The sequence below is a fragment of the Oncorhynchus kisutch genome, linkage group LG14, assembly GCF_002021735.2.
Source record: "Oncorhynchus kisutch isolate 150728-3 linkage group LG14, Okis_V2, whole genome shotgun sequence".
Lineage (NCBI taxonomy): Eukaryota > Metazoa > Chordata > Actinopteri > Salmoniformes > Salmonidae > Oncorhynchus > Oncorhynchus kisutch.
In genome coordinates, this window is record NC_034187.2 from 27,258,873 (window position 1) to 27,276,908 (window position 18,036).

Consider the following 18,036-nt stretch of genomic DNA (forward strand, 5'->3'; position numbering starts at 1 on the left):
GAGGTGAATGAGCATGCAAGACTGTTTGGACAGACAATGGCAAGGTGCTGCTGGCTGTCATGTTTGTTGTAGTTGTTATGTTGTTATACTGACAAAGGTCTTTAGGTCTTTATTCCTCTTTAGTTGTATTCCCTGGCCCAGGGGAGGTGTACAATCACAATCAGGAAATATGGATTTCTCCTTCCTCCTACGGGGGTGGGGACTGGGGAGCGGTGGCGCTCGGGGCAACAGTCCACTCACCAGGCTTTAATCTCCCATCTGGCTGTAATTTACTGTAGTTTACACAGGGTGTACAGCATTTACTGTAGCAAGGACCACAATTACCACCGATCACCCTTATTCTTTAGATTGTGTGTGTGTGTTTGTGTGTGTGTGTGTCCTTTGTTACTGCAGTGTATGTCGTTTTAGTCAGAAGCTAGCCTCAGCAGCCATTAGTGTAATCCAGGGCCCGATTAGTGTGTGTGTGCTCGCATATACATATGGGGAAATGAGCTCTATCTAAAACAGCATTTAACAAATTTAAATAGGCCCTTACCTACATAGCTAGTTTGCATGCAGGTAGCCTAGTGGTTAGAGCATTGGACTAGTAACCGAAAGGTTGCAAGATTGAATCCCCGTTCTGCCCCTGAACAAGGCAGTGTTGTCACGCCCTGACCTTAGAGAGCCTTTTTATGTCTCTATTTGGTTTGGTCAAGGTGTGATTTGGGGTGGGCATTCTATGTTTTGTTTTCTATGATTTTGTGTTTCTATGTTTTGGCCGGGTATGGTTCTCAGTCAGGGACAGCTGTCTATCGTTGTCTCTGATTGGGAACATTACTTAGGTAGCCCTTTTTCCCTCCTTTCGGTGTGGGTAGTTATCTTTGCTAGTGGCACTTTGCCCTTAAGCGTCACGGTTGTTTTTATATGTTTTTTGTTGGCATCATCCATAATAAAAAGGAATATGTACGCTCACTACGCTGCACCTTGGTCTTCTTCTTTAAGAAGACAATGCAAGTTGCACCCAGTGAAGTACTGTGCTCCCTGTAGACTTCCTTTGACAGGTTTTGGTTTTCAGGACTTTCTTCCAGACAGTAATCCCACCCTTCATCAAATGAATACATCACAAGCTATCAGCAGAGTCTACTGTGGTGTTTTCTGTTTCTCCCCAAATGGATGTTTATGTTCCTGAAACACGCAGTAACACAGCTACTATACTACCATTAATACACTTGTACTCTTCCATTAACCCAAGCCCAATAAGTACTGCTCTTTTAGGAGTATATTTTTGGCTTATATCCAGTTTTTAAATTATCCTAAAATGTTTATATTTCACCTGTATACTAAAATGTATCTTAAATATGCTGTGTATACTGATGAGACGTGTGTTCAGTGGGCGTTGGATTGGTGGTATTTGGGGAATGCTCTCTGATCATGGAGCTATGACCACCCTGGAGCTCCAGATGGACATTGTCAGACCCACAGGGGGGCTGCTGTCATTAGGGCTATGTTCACCTAATATATACAAAACAGCAGTGCTCTCCCTTTCAGACAGTGGTGATCGATACAGCGTTACACCAGCTCATTGAAAACCTTGTTATTCATGTTATGGTGGATTTGTGGAGCTGGAATCCATGACCATTAAATGTCAATTATTTGATTGTCAGTTTGTTGTGTGTCTTTGCTAGTGACTGACCACTGACCTGTGTGGTCTCAAGTTTAGAGCCAGACTCACCATTCAGCAGGAGTCCTACAACATGACACAGTTCCAGTGGACCCTGTGTTTTGGACCAGGGCACCCCAGGAGGGGAGCTGCTGTGCTACACTGGATTGAATCCTGAGGTGGGGGTGGGGTGGTGGCTGGTTTTCCCTTAGCTCTCCTAACCCATACACTCACTGACCTGCAACTCATCCAGGGCTTGCCAACCCACAATGGTATTGCCGCAGATTCAGGCCACCTTAATTTGTGCCTGAGTTTTCCCCGTTCCCGGTCCCTTTCCCTGAAAAAGCTTACGTGAAAGACAAGACAAAGAACATTATGCTTTCTGTCCTGTGTATTTTCTACACTGTAATGAGACACACTATCACAGTGATGTTTTGGGGCTGCTGTGTGTCTGTTGGATATCAACTGGCTTTTTGTTTTACCCCACTATCAACTAGTGATTGAAGATGGCCTTATCGCCCAAAACGGGCCTATTACTATACGATCTCTTTCTAGTTTCTAAAACCGGATCCTCTGTCCGGTAATAACTGGTCATCTCACGCTGTACTGTAGCAGGTTGACAGTCCAACAGGAGAGGAGACAGACAGAGGATGTAATCAAGTGCAGTGTAACTTCCACCAATACAACCACTCAGGAGAAGAAAAGGCCCTGTCTAGTTGGACCATGGAGCTATGGTTTTAAAGGGATACTTCAGGATGTTGGCAATGAGGCCCTTTGTCTACTTCCCCAAAGTCAGATGAACTCGTGGATACCACATTTATGTCTCTGTGTGAAGTATGAAGGAAGTTAGAGGTAATTTCGTGAGCCAATGCTAACAAGAGTTAGCGCAATGACTGAAAGTCTATGGGTATCTACTAGTATGCTAGCAGATACCCATAGACTTCCAGTCATTGCACTAATGCTAGTTAGCAATTGCGCCGGCGCTAGTTAGCAACTTCCTTTAAACTGCATGCAGAGACATAAAAATGGTATCCACCAGTTCATCTGACTGGGGAAGTAGATAAAGGGCCTCATTGCCAAAATCCCAAAGCATCCCTTTAAGACTTTGATGTGTGTTATGAACAGGAATGTTTGATTTGGCAAAACCTCTTGCAGGACTCATAAGAGGTTATACACATGGCTGTTCCTGAACAATATTATCCTAATTTTAAGGGACTTTTCATCTTTCAATGTCATAGTTATTGTAACAGTCTCCCATCATCTCTTCGACCTCTCAGGGTAAGAAGGCAAATAAGTAGTAGTGTTTGTCTGTAGTCCTCTATTGTGTGCTGGGGTGTTGTGATTGGTGTGGTGGTAATTAGCAGTATAGCAATTGCAATAAACAAACAGGTCGTCTCAGCCTCTCAGCTGACATTTGAGACTCACATCCAAGAAGTCCTGAAGGACAATTATTGTTTGGTCTCCATTTTGTTTTATTTTTGCTCCTTAAACTTCCTGCCCTGCCTCCCACAGACGGCATCAAGAGCGAGAAGGTTAACAATGACACAGCTCAGCTGTGTGGGAGTCAGGAGAGAGGAGTACTGTAGTAGCATGAAGCACAAGCACAGGGCCTCCTATCTGACCCAGGGAGGGAGCACACTCTCATCCAGCAGTTAAAGTTGTTTCATAATGCAGGAGAGAGGGACAATCAGGGACAGGAGAGAGGGTGAATCAGGTACAGGAGAGAGGGTGAATCAGGTACAGGAGAGAGGGTGAATCAGGGACAGGAGAGAGGGACAATCAGGGACAGGAGAGAGGGTGAATCAGGTACAGGAGAGAGGGTGAATCAGATACAGGAGAGAGGGACAATCAGATACAGGAGAGAGGGACAATCAGATACAGGAGAGAGGGTAACTCAGGGACAGGAGAGAGGGTGAATCAGGTACAGGAGAGAGGGTGAATCAGATACAGGAGAGAGGGACAATCAGATACGGGAGAGAGGGACAATCAGATACAGGAGAGAGGGACAATCAGATACAGGAGAGAGGGACAATCAGATACAGGAGAGAGGGACAATCAGATACAGGAGAGAGGGACAATCAGATACAGGAGAGAGGGACAATCAGATACAGGAGAGAGGGACAATCAGATACAGGAGAGAGGGACAATCAGATACAGGAGAGAGGGACAATCAGATACAGGAGAGAGGGACAATCAGATACGGGAGAGAGGGACAATCAGATACAGGAGAGAGGGACAATCAGATACAGGAGAGAGGGACAATCAGATACAGGAGAGAGGGACAATCAGATACGGGAGAGAGGGACAATCAGGTACGGGAGAGAGGGACAATCAGATACGGGAGAGAGGGACAATCAGATACGGGAGAGAGGGACAATCAGGTACAGGAGAGAGGGACAATCAGGTACAGGAGAGAGGGACAATCAGGTACAGGAGAGAGGGACAATCAGATACAGGAGAGAGGGACAATCAGATACGGGAGAGAGGGACAATCAGATACGGGAGAGAGGGACAATCAGGTACAGGAGAGAGGGACAATCAGGTACAGGAGAGAGGGTGAATCAGGTACAGGAGAGAGGGACAATCAGGTACAGGAGAGAGGGTGAATCGGGTACAGGAGATAGGGTTAATCAGGTACAGGAGAGAGGGTGAATCAGGTACGGAGAGAGGGTGAATCAGGTACAGGAGAGAGGGTGAATCAGGTACAAGAGAGAGCGTGAATCAGGTACAGGAGAGAAGGTGAATCAGATACAGGAGAGAGGGTGAATCAGACACAGGAGAGGGGGTGAATCAGGTACAGGAGAGAGGGTGAATCAGGTACAGGAGAGAGGGACAATCAGGTACAGGAGAGAGGGTGAATCAGGTACAGGAGAGAGGGTGAATCAGGTACAGGAGAGAGGGTGAATCAGATACAGGAGAGAGGGACAATCAGATACAGGAGAGAGGGACAATCAGGTACAGGAGAGATGGTGAATCGGGTACAGGAGAGAGGGTGAATCAGGTACAGGAGAGAGGGTGAATCAGGTACAGGTGAGAGGGTGAATCAGACAAGGGAGAGAGGGTGAGTACGAGAAGGGAGAGGGTGAATAAGAGAAGGGAGAGCGGGTGAATCAGAGTCAGGAAAGAGGGAATCTGTCACAGGAGAGAGGGTGAATCAGACAGAGGAGAGAGGGAATCAGACACAGGATAGAGGGAATCAGACACAGGAGAGAGGGTGAATCAGACAGAGGAGAGAGGGAATCAGACACAGGAGAGAGGGTGAATCAGACAGAGGAGAGAGGGAATCAGACACAGGATAGAGGGAATCAGACACAGGATAGAGGGTGAATCAGACAGAGGAGAGAGGGGATCAGACAGAGGATAGAGGGTGAATCAGACAGAGGAGAGAGGGAATCAGACACAGGATAGAGGGAATCAGACACAGGAGAGAGGGTGAATCAGACACAGGAGAGAGGGAATCAAACACAGGAGAGAGGGAATCAGACACAGGAGAGAGGGAATCAGACACAGGATAGAGGGAATCAGACACAGGAGATTTGTTTGGGTAAGATTTTCTGATCAAATCTTTTTTAATACAAAATATACACGTACAAACGACATCATACAGACGCAACATCACCCATGTCCAGACCCACCTGCTCACACCCCCATCTCTAGAACCTGTATCACACTCCCCGCCACATGGCCTCGAACGGCATCATTCTGTTTCTCTCCTTCGCCCACCCACTTTCAACATTTAGAAAATAAAGCATTTGACCTTTCCATTGTGTTAACGATTGAGAACTGGTTGACTTCCAGTTTTTAAATATACCTTTTTTCAAGATGATTGACGAGAACAGTATCATCCAACCCATCGGTTATCTCACTGCACCCTCATATGCCATGTCTTGACATATGCAGACAGACAGATTAAAAGTACATTTACATTGTAGTACATTAAAATACTTCTGACATTCCCAGAATGCATGGATTATTGAGTAATAGTTAGTGTTACACTTAAGACATGACTCTACTGTTGGGCTGTGGAATTTGTGGATTTTGTCTCGTGTAATACATTCTATACATAAGCAAAAATAATATAAGCAACATTTTCAGTTTCGTTAGTTATGTTCCAACATTCCCTCCATCTTGTGCCAATGTCAATTATTTTTAAGTCTTGGTTCCAGTAGTTTATATATTTTTCCCTAAGAGATTGTGAGTCATTTAAAAGTATCTGCATGTACTATAAAGTTGCATACGAGCCTGTTCTTTAATGGGTGACAATATCTGAGTGAAACCTGAGTTTTCAGACAAAGGAAATGAGCAGATGTAATGTGTGAAGAGCATTAGTGCCCTGTCTTAGGGAGCAGTTTTGTATTGAGTACAGTACCACTCAGCACAGTGGCCTTGAGGAATGGATGTGAAGAGATTACCATGCAAACCTCTCCAATGAATACAGGGAAAGGCATGGAGGAGCTTGAACCCTGCTTCTCCTCCAGACAGTGAGAATTGCCTCTCTCTGGGAGCCCTCTGGCCCAACACCAGCCTATTGACCGGCATACAGACCCGCTCCCTCATCCAGCCAATTGACCGACTCCCTTAGTGCTGTATTAGGCCTACTGCTTCTGAAATCCCCAAGGAATTGATATTGAATTCTATTCTGATACCCGCATAGGACACAGGTTAGCTGTTCAATACCTATTAATACAGCACATACAAATGTGGGCTATGGTCTTATTCTACGCCAGGGGGGTCTGTATATGTGTCTCAGACAAGCTGAAGGAATGAGACGAACTCTGATGAGTCTAGAGTGGGACAAAACTAAGAACAGTTTCCCATTTTATACTGAGTCATTTTGGAATTTTTCCTCAGACCTGAATTATCTCCCAAGCCTCGCTCTTTCTCACATACTCACACACCCAAAGAGTAAGGAGTTGCTACGTGAGGATCTTCATGCAGCCTTGCTAATCTGCCAAACCCCGCTCCCCTTGCTCATGGCCACAGACGGTGCCAAGAGACTGCCTTGTCGTGTCCAGACGCCAGACTTACGCCAGGCTCGAAAAATCCACACCAAATCCTCCCCGCCCCATCACACACCCAAAGGCATGTCAGACCTTGGCCAAAAAGACCTTGTGATGTGGTGGAGTGGAGATCCTCCCAAACCGCATGAAAAGAAGAGGCCCGAATCATATGCCAATTAACACTGGTAAAGGATTTATGTTTTTACCTCCGCATATGAAGACATTAATCAATGCCCCGCTGAGTGGGAAATTACTAGAACAATAACGCTGGTGAACTCTGCCTTCACCATGCTGTGCATGAAGAGGGAGGTGTTATTGGTGGCAACTGTAGTTAACTGATGTTAAATGTATCCCTTCATAGAAGAGAATTGCGTAGCAGTTTCACAGTTAGCACACAACAGCCACGCACAGGCCTACACACAGGCCCACAGGGGGACTACCCACAGGCCTATGATGGGGTAGGTTGAGACCCCAAGGACCAGTGACAGCCAGGTTATCCTGGTGCTTGTGTGCAGAATGTCAGGAGATATTGGGAGGACTTGCATGTTTGGTGGTTTCTGCGCTCCCTGCTTATGACTTTGTAACATCTCTTGTATCTCTGTAATGTCTCCTGATGTTGAACAGAGAGATTCTGAACCCTCTTCAGCCAAGGCCTGACTGCCACAGGAAAATGAAAGGCACTTAGGAGGAAGTGTGTGTGTCAGGCGTCTGCTGTCACGATAACAGATGGATCATAGTTATGAAAGCTGGACATTCCTCTTCATTCACATTGTTTGGACAAATTTAGCTGACCGCAGCGAACCACTGACAGCTGTCATCCTCCCTATCTGATTTATTCTGGTCCACAACAGGAAGGAAGCCATTTCTGTGATGATCAGTTAGTGGGGGGTGGGGGGTGGGGGGGACACAAGAGGCTACGGATATTAATTATATATACAGTGCCTTCAGAAAGTACTCATAACCCTTCAATTATTCCACGTTGTTGTGTTACAGCCTGAATTTAAAATGGATTCACACCCATCTACACACAGGCGGCAGCATAGCCTAGTGGTTAGAGCATTGGACTAGTAACCAGAAGTTTGCAAGTTCAAACCCCCGAGCTGACAAGGTACAAATCTGTCGTTCTACCCCTGAACAGGCAGTTAACCCACTGTTCGTAGGCTGTCATTGCAAATAAGAATTTGTTCTTAACTGACTTGCCTAGTTAAATAAAGGTAACAAAATACCCCATAATGATAAAGTCTTTAAAAAATGTATATAAAATACAGAAATATCTTATTTACATACAGTAGCAGTCAAATGTTTGGACACACCTACTCATTCAAGGGTTTTTATTTATTTGTACTACTTTCTATATTGTAGAACAATAGTGAAACATCAAAACTATGAAATAACACATATGGAATCATGTAGTAATCAAAAACGTGTTAAACATATTTGAGATTCTTCAAAGTAGCCACCCTTTCCCTTGATGGCAGCTTTGCACAATCTTGGAATTCTCTCAACCACACCCACACCATCACACCTCCTCCTCCATGCTACTACTCCGCGTCTCACAGAGACAAAGCGATTGGAACCAAACATCTCAAAATTGGACTAATCAGACCAAAGGACAGATTTCTACCGGTCTAATGTCCATTGCTCTTGTTCCTTGGCCCAAAGCAAGTCTCTTCTTCTTATTGGTGTCATTTAGTAGTGATTTATTGCAGCAATTCAACCATGAAGGCCTGATTTACACAGTCTCCTCTGAACAGTTGATGTTGAGATGTGTCTGTTACTTGAACTCTGTGAAGCATTTATTTTGGCTGCAATTTGAGGCTGGTAAGTCTGATGAATGTATTCTCTGCAGCAGAGGTAACTCTCGGTCTTCCTTTCCTGTGGCAGTCCTCATGAGAGCCAGTTTCATCATAGTGCTCTATGTTTTTTTCGACTGCACTTGAAGAAACTTTGAAATATTTCACATTGATTGACCTTCATGTCTTAAAGTAATGATGGACTGTCATTTCTCTTTGCTTATTTGAGCTGTTCTTGCTTTAATATGGACTTGGACTTTCTCTCAACCAGCTTCATGAGGTAGTCACCTGCAATGTATTTCAATTAGCTGGTGTGCCCTGTTAAAAGTTAATTTGTGGAACTTCTTAATGTGTTTGAGCCAATCAGTTGTGTTGTGACAAGGTAGGGGTGGTATACAGAAGATAGTCCTATTTTTATTTAACTAGGCAAGTCAGTTAAGAACAAATTCTTATTTGCAATGACAGCCTAGGAACAGTGGGTTAACTGCCTGTTCAGGGGCAGAAAGACAGATTTGTACCTTGTCAGCTCAGGGGTTTGAACTTGCAACCTTCCGGTTACTAGTCCAAGCTCTAACCACTAGGTTACGCTGCCGCCTGTGTGTAGATGGGTGTGATTCCATTTTGAATTCAGGCTGTAACACAACAACGTGTTAAACACTATTATTGCACACAAAGTGAGTCCGTGCAACTTATTATGTGACTTGTTACTCCTGCACTTATTTAGTCTTGCCGTACCAAAGGGGTTGAATACTTATTGACTCAAGAATTTTTGTATTAATTGTAAAAATGTCAAAAACATAATTGCACTTTGACATTATTGTGTGTAGGCCAGCGTCCCAAAAATCTCTATGTAATCTATTTTAAATTCAGGCTGTAACACAAAACAATGTGGAAAAAGTCAAGGGGTGTGAATACTTTCTGAATGCACTTTATATAAAGACTTTTTTTCTCAGAATGTCTTCCCATGACATCAGAATGAACCAATATAAATACAACAACACAGGGAATGCAATTTGACTTTAATGTATTAGCTATTTAATATAAATGATCAGTCACAATCAATGTTCCCTCTAACTATTTTAGTCACTGAGCAAATTTCAGGTCTGCTGAGCGCAAACTTTATCGTTGTGAAAATTCTGTGTAACTTCCGGCTAGCGTTTACTGTCAACACTGAGGGTACCCACTTTAAGTTAGTTTTAACAGTGGTCAAGTAGGTTAATGTGGCTATTTGATCATAATGTAGGCCTACCATAAAAAAATGTTGGTACTTTTTACCCCAATTGGTAGTTACAGTCTAGTCCCATTGCTGCAACTCTCCTACGGACTTGGGAGAGGCAAATGTCGAGAGCCATGCGTCCTCCGAAACATGACGCTGCAAAGCCGCACTGCTTACTTAAGACAAGGAGATGTTGTTGTGTTGTTTGATGCAAGAAACCACTTTACAAAATAAATTATTACAAATAATCAGACAGATTATGCTACCCTCTGCCTATTGGCTACTTAGCCTATTCACGCCTGTCTCAAAATACAACACTGCCTGTTTAAGACAAAAACAACAACAAAAATTGATAGTGTTAACTAAAGGGGGAAACTTAAGGTGAAAACTCTAGAAAGTTGAGTGAAGTTCAATCTTGTGCTTCTCTGCGAGCTCTGATATTTCTTCTGCAGTGGCAGTCCCAGGGGAACTGTGTGTCCACGCATCACACGCAGCTTAGAGGGGAACATTGGTCACAATATAGAAATAAAAATAGAAACCCCCGGGTGCAGAATGCATTATTAAAACTTAGTCACTGAACCTGTTCGACATAGCAAGCTTGCAAGCTAACGTCGGCACGCGTTTGAGCTCAATGGAGGCACGAGGAATTATTCAGCAAATGAATGGGAAAACCCAATGTTACTCACAGTACCATAGCAAGCTCCCAGATACAATAATTCCAAGACCGATGCCTGTCTTTAGTCCATTGTGGGAAATGCCCTGCATGCCATAGAAAAGATGTCAAAAGAAATCTGAATTTGTTACAGGAAATATTCACGGCCACCTTGTGAGGTTAGCATAGGGCCGAATGTAACAGGTCACGTAATGGGAACAGCAAACATGTAGCCTTCGATCACATGGAACTACATTGACAATTTGAATTGGCTGATCCTCAAACGAATGTTTGCAAGTATGGTCGAGGTGTTTCTAATATATGTTTTCTTTTGTATATATATATATATTTTCATGATATCCAATTGCCATTTTGTCTCGTCGCTGCAACTTCCCAACAGCCTCGGGAGAGGCAAAGGTTGAGTCATGTGTCCTCTGAAACATGACCTGCCTAACCTTCTTAACACCTTCCCACTTAACCTGGAAGCCAGCCGCCCCAATGTGTCAGAGGAAACACCTTTCACCTGATGACTGAAGTGAGCCTGCAGGCCCGCCACAAGGAGTCACTCGGCCACAATGAGCCAACTAAAGCCCCCCTCCCCCCCGGCCAAACCCTCCCCTAACCTGGATGACGCTGGGCCAATTATGTACCGCCCTATGAGACTCCCGGTCACAGCTGGTTGTGACACAACCTGGGATCGAACCCTGGTCTGTAGTGACACCTCAAGAACCTCAGGAGGCCTCTAATAGATGGTTTTAACAGAGTATTAAACAGACCTCCGATTTACTTCATCTGACTGTCCTTTGTCACTTTGCTCGTGTGCCGTTATTTTCCATTGTAGGCAATGGTAACTGTTGGACCAGCATTGTTACACACACACAGTAGTTGGATGGATGTCCAGACAGTGTATCAAAATACTTGTCATCAGGTACTCATCACAGACAATCAGCCTGTGAAACTCAACACTGGTGTCGATGACAGAATGAGGAAGCAAGTTGTTCGTCGCCTGTCTGTCCAATGGTCCTGCTGGAGGTTATTTGAACAAATAGAGGTTTCTCTTCCTGAGATCATGCGATGGAGTCACCCAGAGGTTTTGTGTTATTCCAGCCCAATGAGAAATGCATACTGTTTATCATTGGACGATGGGAAAAATCAAGACAGAGGGGGAAGCCGCCAACGGGAAAATAAATAGAGAGCTGAATCTTACACCACAGGAAACAGGTTTTGAACCTAAACAGTTGGGCACCGAGAGGAATGTGGTATATAAGAGACTCTGGATCTGGTGTTTGTCAAAGAGAGTTTTCCATTGAAAGAATCACACAAAAAACTGCTCCTTCTGCAAGATGTCTCCGTCTCCTTGCAATTCCAACCTTAACCACCAGAGGACATAGCTGTAAAGTCAGGCCATTACATTTGGCGTGTTAATTTATGACACACACTTTTCCAAGAACTATAACTGTCCAAGACACGCATATACTATCTGTAGCTTCTGGCAGCGCAGTAGATCTTCCAAGTCTCTATATACTGTCTGAGATGGCTGGAAAGCATTTTATTTGTCTGAAATAAATGATCCTGTCCAGGTGCTTTTTTTAAACGTTAAGTTCTTGTCTATTTTATTTTGCAGAGTACTCCCTCACCCAGCGCAAACAGCACAACTGGAGGTAAGAATCTTTTCTGCATTTTTACTGCACAAATGAGATAATGTTGATCATATATATTTCAAAGCAACATACATTTCCTGATTTATGTGTGAGGGTTCTGTAGACAAGAGTAGCTAGCCTACAGGTGATGCTGAATATCCATTTCTGTTTCACAGAAATTGTATTTCTGGGATACCAATACCACTGATGTCCTGCTCACTGTTGTACTGTATGGCAAAAGATAGCTTTTTTTTCAAGAGCATGGCCTTATTTCTATTACAGCATATTGGATGACTGTCATTCCCATTCCATTCTCCCAGTTTAATGTAACAATAATAGGGTTAAGCTACAACATGATACTCACATTTTCCCTATACCCATCATGAAGTTTCTACAACCTAGCCTATGAATGAAAGTTTACAATGTAGGTGCACACAGGTCGAGAGAAAATGTTGAGGTGACAGACAGTGACACATGGACAGACAGTGACACATTCAATACTGTCTTGCATCCAGCTGATCTAGGGTGTAATCATTAGTTCAATAGTTGCAAACAAGAGTTTCTATTGGACAAATTCAGGTATGTTTATCCCTGTTTTGTTCCGTTTGCTTCCGTTTAAGAAACATTTTTTAACAGAATCGGTGGAATGAATACACCCCTGATCACACATAAACACAGTTCACTTTCATAACAACCACGTTTGATTCCTTCTCGCATATATCTGCTCTCCTCCTCTCACCTTTTCCCTTCGCTTATGGACTTCAATGCACAACACATCAGCTGTATGTGGCCAGGTGAAAAAAAACTTTCCAAACCATATCATAACCGCTACACACAGCCTACATTGTTGTCACCATATTAGCTAAAGTAACATCATAGTCAGCATAGCTAATAGAACTAATGTGTTAGTAAACCTGCTACAATCATACCGTAACGTTACAGTGTACAGTCAGTAATCAGTTTTACACAAACACCGGCGGGGCAATAAATTAGTAAAACCAAAAGCTTACCTTGACTTGGAAGAGTTCCAGTGTTGTGTTGGATAGTCATAGCCAGCTAGCTAACATAGCATCCCTCTGTTTGAGCGGGGTGTTTGAGTAGGCTAAACTAGCTAGCTGCATTTGCTAGCTATGAAAGTGAAAAAAAGGATGAAATCGCTCTCTCTCTCTGTCTTGCTTCTCCTTAATTTTGGAAGAAATTAATTTGTTCAAAACTGTTCAACTATTGTCTTTCTCTCTCTTTGAGTCAACTTCTCACCACATTTTATGCACTGCAGTGCTAGCTAGCTGTAGCTTAAGCTTTCAGTACTAGATTCATTCTCTGATCCTTTTGATTGGGTGGACAACATGTCAGTTCATGCTGGAAGAGCTCTGATAGGCTGGAGGACGTCCTCCGGAAGTTGTCATAATGACTGTTTAAGTCTATGAAAGGGGGTGAGAACCATGAGCCTCCTAGGTTTTGTATTTCAGTCAATGTACCCAGAGGAGGGAAGCTAGCTGTCCATCTATGCAGCTTGTCTTGCTGACAGACAGACAGATTGGTGAAAGAGAGGCTGACGCTCACTGTTTTTACAGTCTACATCCTCCTGCCATAAACCATGGGGTGCTTTCCCTCCTCTTCCTCACATGCTGCATAGCCATTTAGTACAGTGAGATATTTCCATGTTGAAATACACAAAGTACTACAACACTCTCTGTAGCTTGTTTTCTCTGAACACTCAAAATCAGAATTGATTCATCTATTAGCAGCTTAATTATAGATATGGTTGAATGGCATTAATGAATGGTCCTTGATTGGGGTGGAGGATGTCAGGTTTGTTAATAAGCTCTGAGGGTTGAGGTTTCAGGGTTGAAGGGGTAAGTGAGGACAAGCAGCTAGGGATTACAGGGGCTGCTGAAGGAGGTACTGGGGACACCCTTAAACCCCTTTGACACACTTCCTCTCACATCCTCTCTCCCCACTATATTGTAAATCACTGCAACAACAGTGAAAAAGAAAAGGAATGTGTCACTTAATGTAATGTGCACCTATAACCTGTTAGGAGGATTGAGACAACATATCCTTCACCCCTCCCTGGCCTGGCCTGGCTCCCCCTGACCTGTCTGCTTTTATAAACAGCTGTTCTGGTGCCGGGCTCCATGCGGTGACCCCAGGGTCAGCCAGATCCCAGAGGTGCCTGGGGGGGCAGCTCAGCTCGGCTCTGCTCCCGGGCAGGTTCTGTTCATGGAAAACAATTTCCAGTGTTTGTTTTCTCTTTCCTCTCTGTTTGTTCGGGCAGAGTTGGTCCTTGTTTTTCTTTACTGACAATGTTATGGGGACACTTTCACACATATGCTCCCACAGGAAAGCTCGTATTACACAACATTTTTTCTTAAAAATGAAAACCAGGATAGACACCAAGCATTTCACAGTGTTTCTTTTTATGTTTCAGCATCTACACTTGATGAGTGTCCTAAATCTTTTTGAAACAATCTGCAGATGGCTCTATTTTTTACCCTAGTGGTTGTGATAACATAGACAGTGAGTACAGTACATTATGGAGAAAAAAACAGTAAGGCAGACTGGGAAATATTAAGAAAGGATGTTGTGCCATCTCAGAATTAAGCTGACAGACAACACACACACACACAAACCTCAGCCGGTTGGTGTAAAACTCTGCTTGTTGAATTGCACAGTGTGACAGATGATATGAGACTAGGCTAATGAGGCACACTGTAATTGTGCAAGTGTGCGTCTCTATCGGCTGAAGTGTTGAAACGGGTAATCCCCTCTACGTGCAGGTTCAGCACCAGCCATCACACCAGCCATCTCTCCTCCAGTCCAGATCCATCAGGCTGGGGAGCTGCCAGGAGGCATGGGTGGATGTGATTGGGGCATCCAGGGAACTGTACAATGGCTTTATGAGGCTATATGTCCTGTGATGGACAGCTGTCTCACTCCCTCTCCTCTCCTCTCCTCTCCTCTCCTCTCCTCTCCTCTCCTCTCCTCTCCTCTCCTCTCCTCTCCTCTCCTCTCCTCTCCTCTCCTCTCCTCTCCTCTCCTCTCCTCTCCTCTCCTCTCCTCTCCTCTCCTCTCCTCTCCTCTCCTCTCCTCTCCTCTCCAGTACTAATGTTCCAGGATGTGTGGGGCCGTAGTTTCTGCCGGACTATAGAGAAGCTGGTGGAGGTGGTCCAAGAGTACCCTGGGGAGGTGGAGCACATCTACAGCCCCTCCTGTGTGCCCCTGGTGCGCTGCGCTGGTTGCTGTGGCGATGAGAACCTGGAGTGTCATCCTACTCGGACCTCTAATGTCACCATGCAGGTAATAGGACACATCCCTTCTGAGGATGGATGCCATGTTGTGAGGTCGTCAGTGTATTTGATATTTGCATGCCAAGGCAAGGAAAAATGCTTTTTTCTACTTTTTCCCCTGCAACTTGTTCAACAACGTGTTCATTCTCAGCTGTTGAAAATCAAGCCAGCGGAGCAGGGTCAAGAATACGTTGAGATGACTTTTGTGGAGCACCAGACATGTGAATGTAGGTAAGAGAAAAAATGACTTCCTGTTTTGGTAGTATGTGTTTGGTCACTGTAAACCAGCTGCATTGTAATATGATATTATGTAAAATGATATGACTGATGTTTATATAATTAATCAGTGGTGTTCATATTTAATTCCTAGAATCAGGAAGGCTGTGGTGAAAAGTGAAAGGTGAGCCTGTCAATTGCCATAATGTACATTGTAAAGTTAGAGAGTGGGACAGAAATGTTGCTGTCTCTATAATACTTGATAGTTGAGCTCATATCGCTGATAATTTCTGCAGAAGGAGACAGAGAGGGAGAGGAAAGAAAAGAAAGGAGAGACAGAGAGTGAAAGATTGTGACAGGTGAGTAATGACGTCTGGAAAATTGAGCAAAACATTTGTCCATCAACCATACATTACATCTTTCTATGCGAAGTAAAAAATGCCCCACATATTAATGTATCATCTATCTCGTTTGTGTCCAAGGTGTCAGCCACCTCGCAGATAACTGCAGTAGCAGCCCTACACCTGTTGCAACCGGCATCTCTATTTATTCTCTGCCCAGCGCTAACAGTATCTAGAGTCTTCAAAACAAACACATCAATACTGTGTGTCTCCATGCACCTAGAGACTTAAGCAGCTGGGTTGTTATGGTGACAGGCCCTCTTGCTGTAGGGGAGTGTTTCTAACTTCGGTTCCACAGGAAGCACATGTTGCTTGGTGAAAAAAAGACCTTGGTGACAACTGACCTGAGAGACATTTTTGTGAAGCAGTGCAATTGAAGACCAAACATTTAAAGGTTTTAAAGTTAAAATCATGATGGATGTTTTGCATAATTACATGATTATTATTGTTTAGTGTTGTTAATTTTATTGCTGTGGTTGTTTTAGCTGCTTATCCCATTTAACATGAATAGGCCTATTTATGAATAAATGTTCCATTCATGAACTTTCGATGTTGTTTCATTAAATCTTTAGGACTAACCGACTAACCAAATACTTGGGGTCCTCTCATGGCAAGTAGGTTCATTAGTAGACTAGCAACTCCTTTCCCAAATGGAATAAGTTATATTTAACTTTTTGTGTTGTGATATAAAACATTGCACTGTCATACATGGACTATGGACTAGTACAGTCAGTGAGTTACAGCCTTATGTGGAGTCTGGGCGTACTAAGTGCTCAGGAGCCCCTGCAGCAGCAACAGGACTATACTAGTAGAATATCACCCTCCAGTGGTTACAAATGGCATTTTCAGAGTCACTTTTTAAAAAGAGATTTGTTTAGGATGAGGTATAGAATTATATTATTGATATAATAGGTACAGTTATGTCCATCATAATTTTTTCATAGGACAAGGTGTTGGTGTACTTTTATTTAATTAAATAGAAAATATCATAAAATAACCACAAAATCAATATACATGTAGGTTATGCAATATACTGTAACATACACATTGTATTTTTCATCTTAATGTAAAAAAAAAAATCTGACAACAAGTCAATGTCCATGTAACATAATAGTCAATAACTCCAAAGCAAGTTGACCTACAAGTAGACCTTACAAGTAGACCTACACTGCAAGTAGACCTATACCCCAGTATCAATTTAAGGAGCTGCATTAGAAAGAGCTGAGTTAAACCAACTTAAGCTATGAACAATCATGGAACTTGAACTGACTGGTTGCTGTGAAATGGCTAATTGGACCATATAAACTCTGTTAACATTTTAACTTGGTGATCAAGACCATCAGACTAGGTGTGTTCCTTGTTTCTCTATTTCATTTATAGGCCTATAACTTCTGCTGTCATTTCTGTTTCATGACATACGGCGTTATTGTGTTTTTTCCAGACTACTTTGTGTTTCTGATTCTTTCACAGCTGAACCAAATATTAAAATGAGTTGCTGCTCTTAGAGTTTCAATGTTCTCTATTCCCCTCTGTCATCCACTCAACTCAAGTCATTTTACAATCTACACACTAATCGAGTACACTATCACATTGCCCTCCACCTGTGGTGGGTCTGTTTTTATTTTGTGTATTATCTGTTGAATAAAGCAGTGGGTTGATGTACAGAACCATGAATTACATTTCACGCTTAAGAGTAGAGAATTGTTTTATCATTTGTGCTTGTTGTGTATTTATTAGACAGTGTCCTTTAATATGACTAAGAACACATTTGTTCTGGAGAAGTGTATGCCTATTTTATCTAAAAAATAAAATAGAATCTGTGATGTTGTAATCAAATATGATAAAGGATATGCCCAAACATCTGAGTGAGTATTATATATTGTAAATAGATATAGATATATTATATCTGTGAAGAGTGTGCAACAGTTAATAAAGAAATATATCATTGTCTTATGTGGCTCAAATATCATACTTTTTGTGAGAAACCATTTGTTGAGAGGGTGGTGTGTGTACGTGCGTGTGAGTGAGAAAGATATATGTTGATCACAGCTCAATCTGTTTTGGATTATACCTAACAGTATACAGGATAATAATGGCACAGACAGTTCCCTATTATATTACACATCGCACATATGATGTTAATGTTGGTTCTGATCAAGCCATATCACGTGGGTCACGTTTGCTAAATA

The 18,036-nt window shown here is 43.0% G+C and overlaps 1 protein-coding gene across 2 annotated transcripts in view; it reads left to right on the forward strand.

The window, feature by feature from the left end:
• pgfb (placental growth factor b) overlaps positions 1-17,797 on the forward strand; it is a 27,717-nt gene extending 9,920 nt beyond the window's left edge. Inside the window, exons 2-7 of one of the 2 annotated variants that reach the window (XM_020501180.2) lie at positions 11,925-11,961; positions 15,044-15,240; positions 15,382-15,461; positions 15,601-15,630; positions 15,743-15,805; positions 15,929-17,797. In XM_020501180.2, the coding sequence (XP_020356769.1) occupies positions 11,925-11,961; positions 15,044-15,240; positions 15,382-15,461; positions 15,601-15,630; positions 15,743-15,805; positions 15,929-15,950 (429 nt within the window). In that variant the 3' untranslated portion in view covers positions 15,951-17,797. Of the gene's footprint in view, positions 1-11,924; positions 11,962-15,043; positions 15,462-15,600; positions 15,631-15,742; positions 15,806-15,928 lie in introns of both variants that reach the window. The other variant, XM_031788158.1, reaches the window with a different exon arrangement.
• Positions 17,798-18,036: the final 239 nt, after the last annotated feature.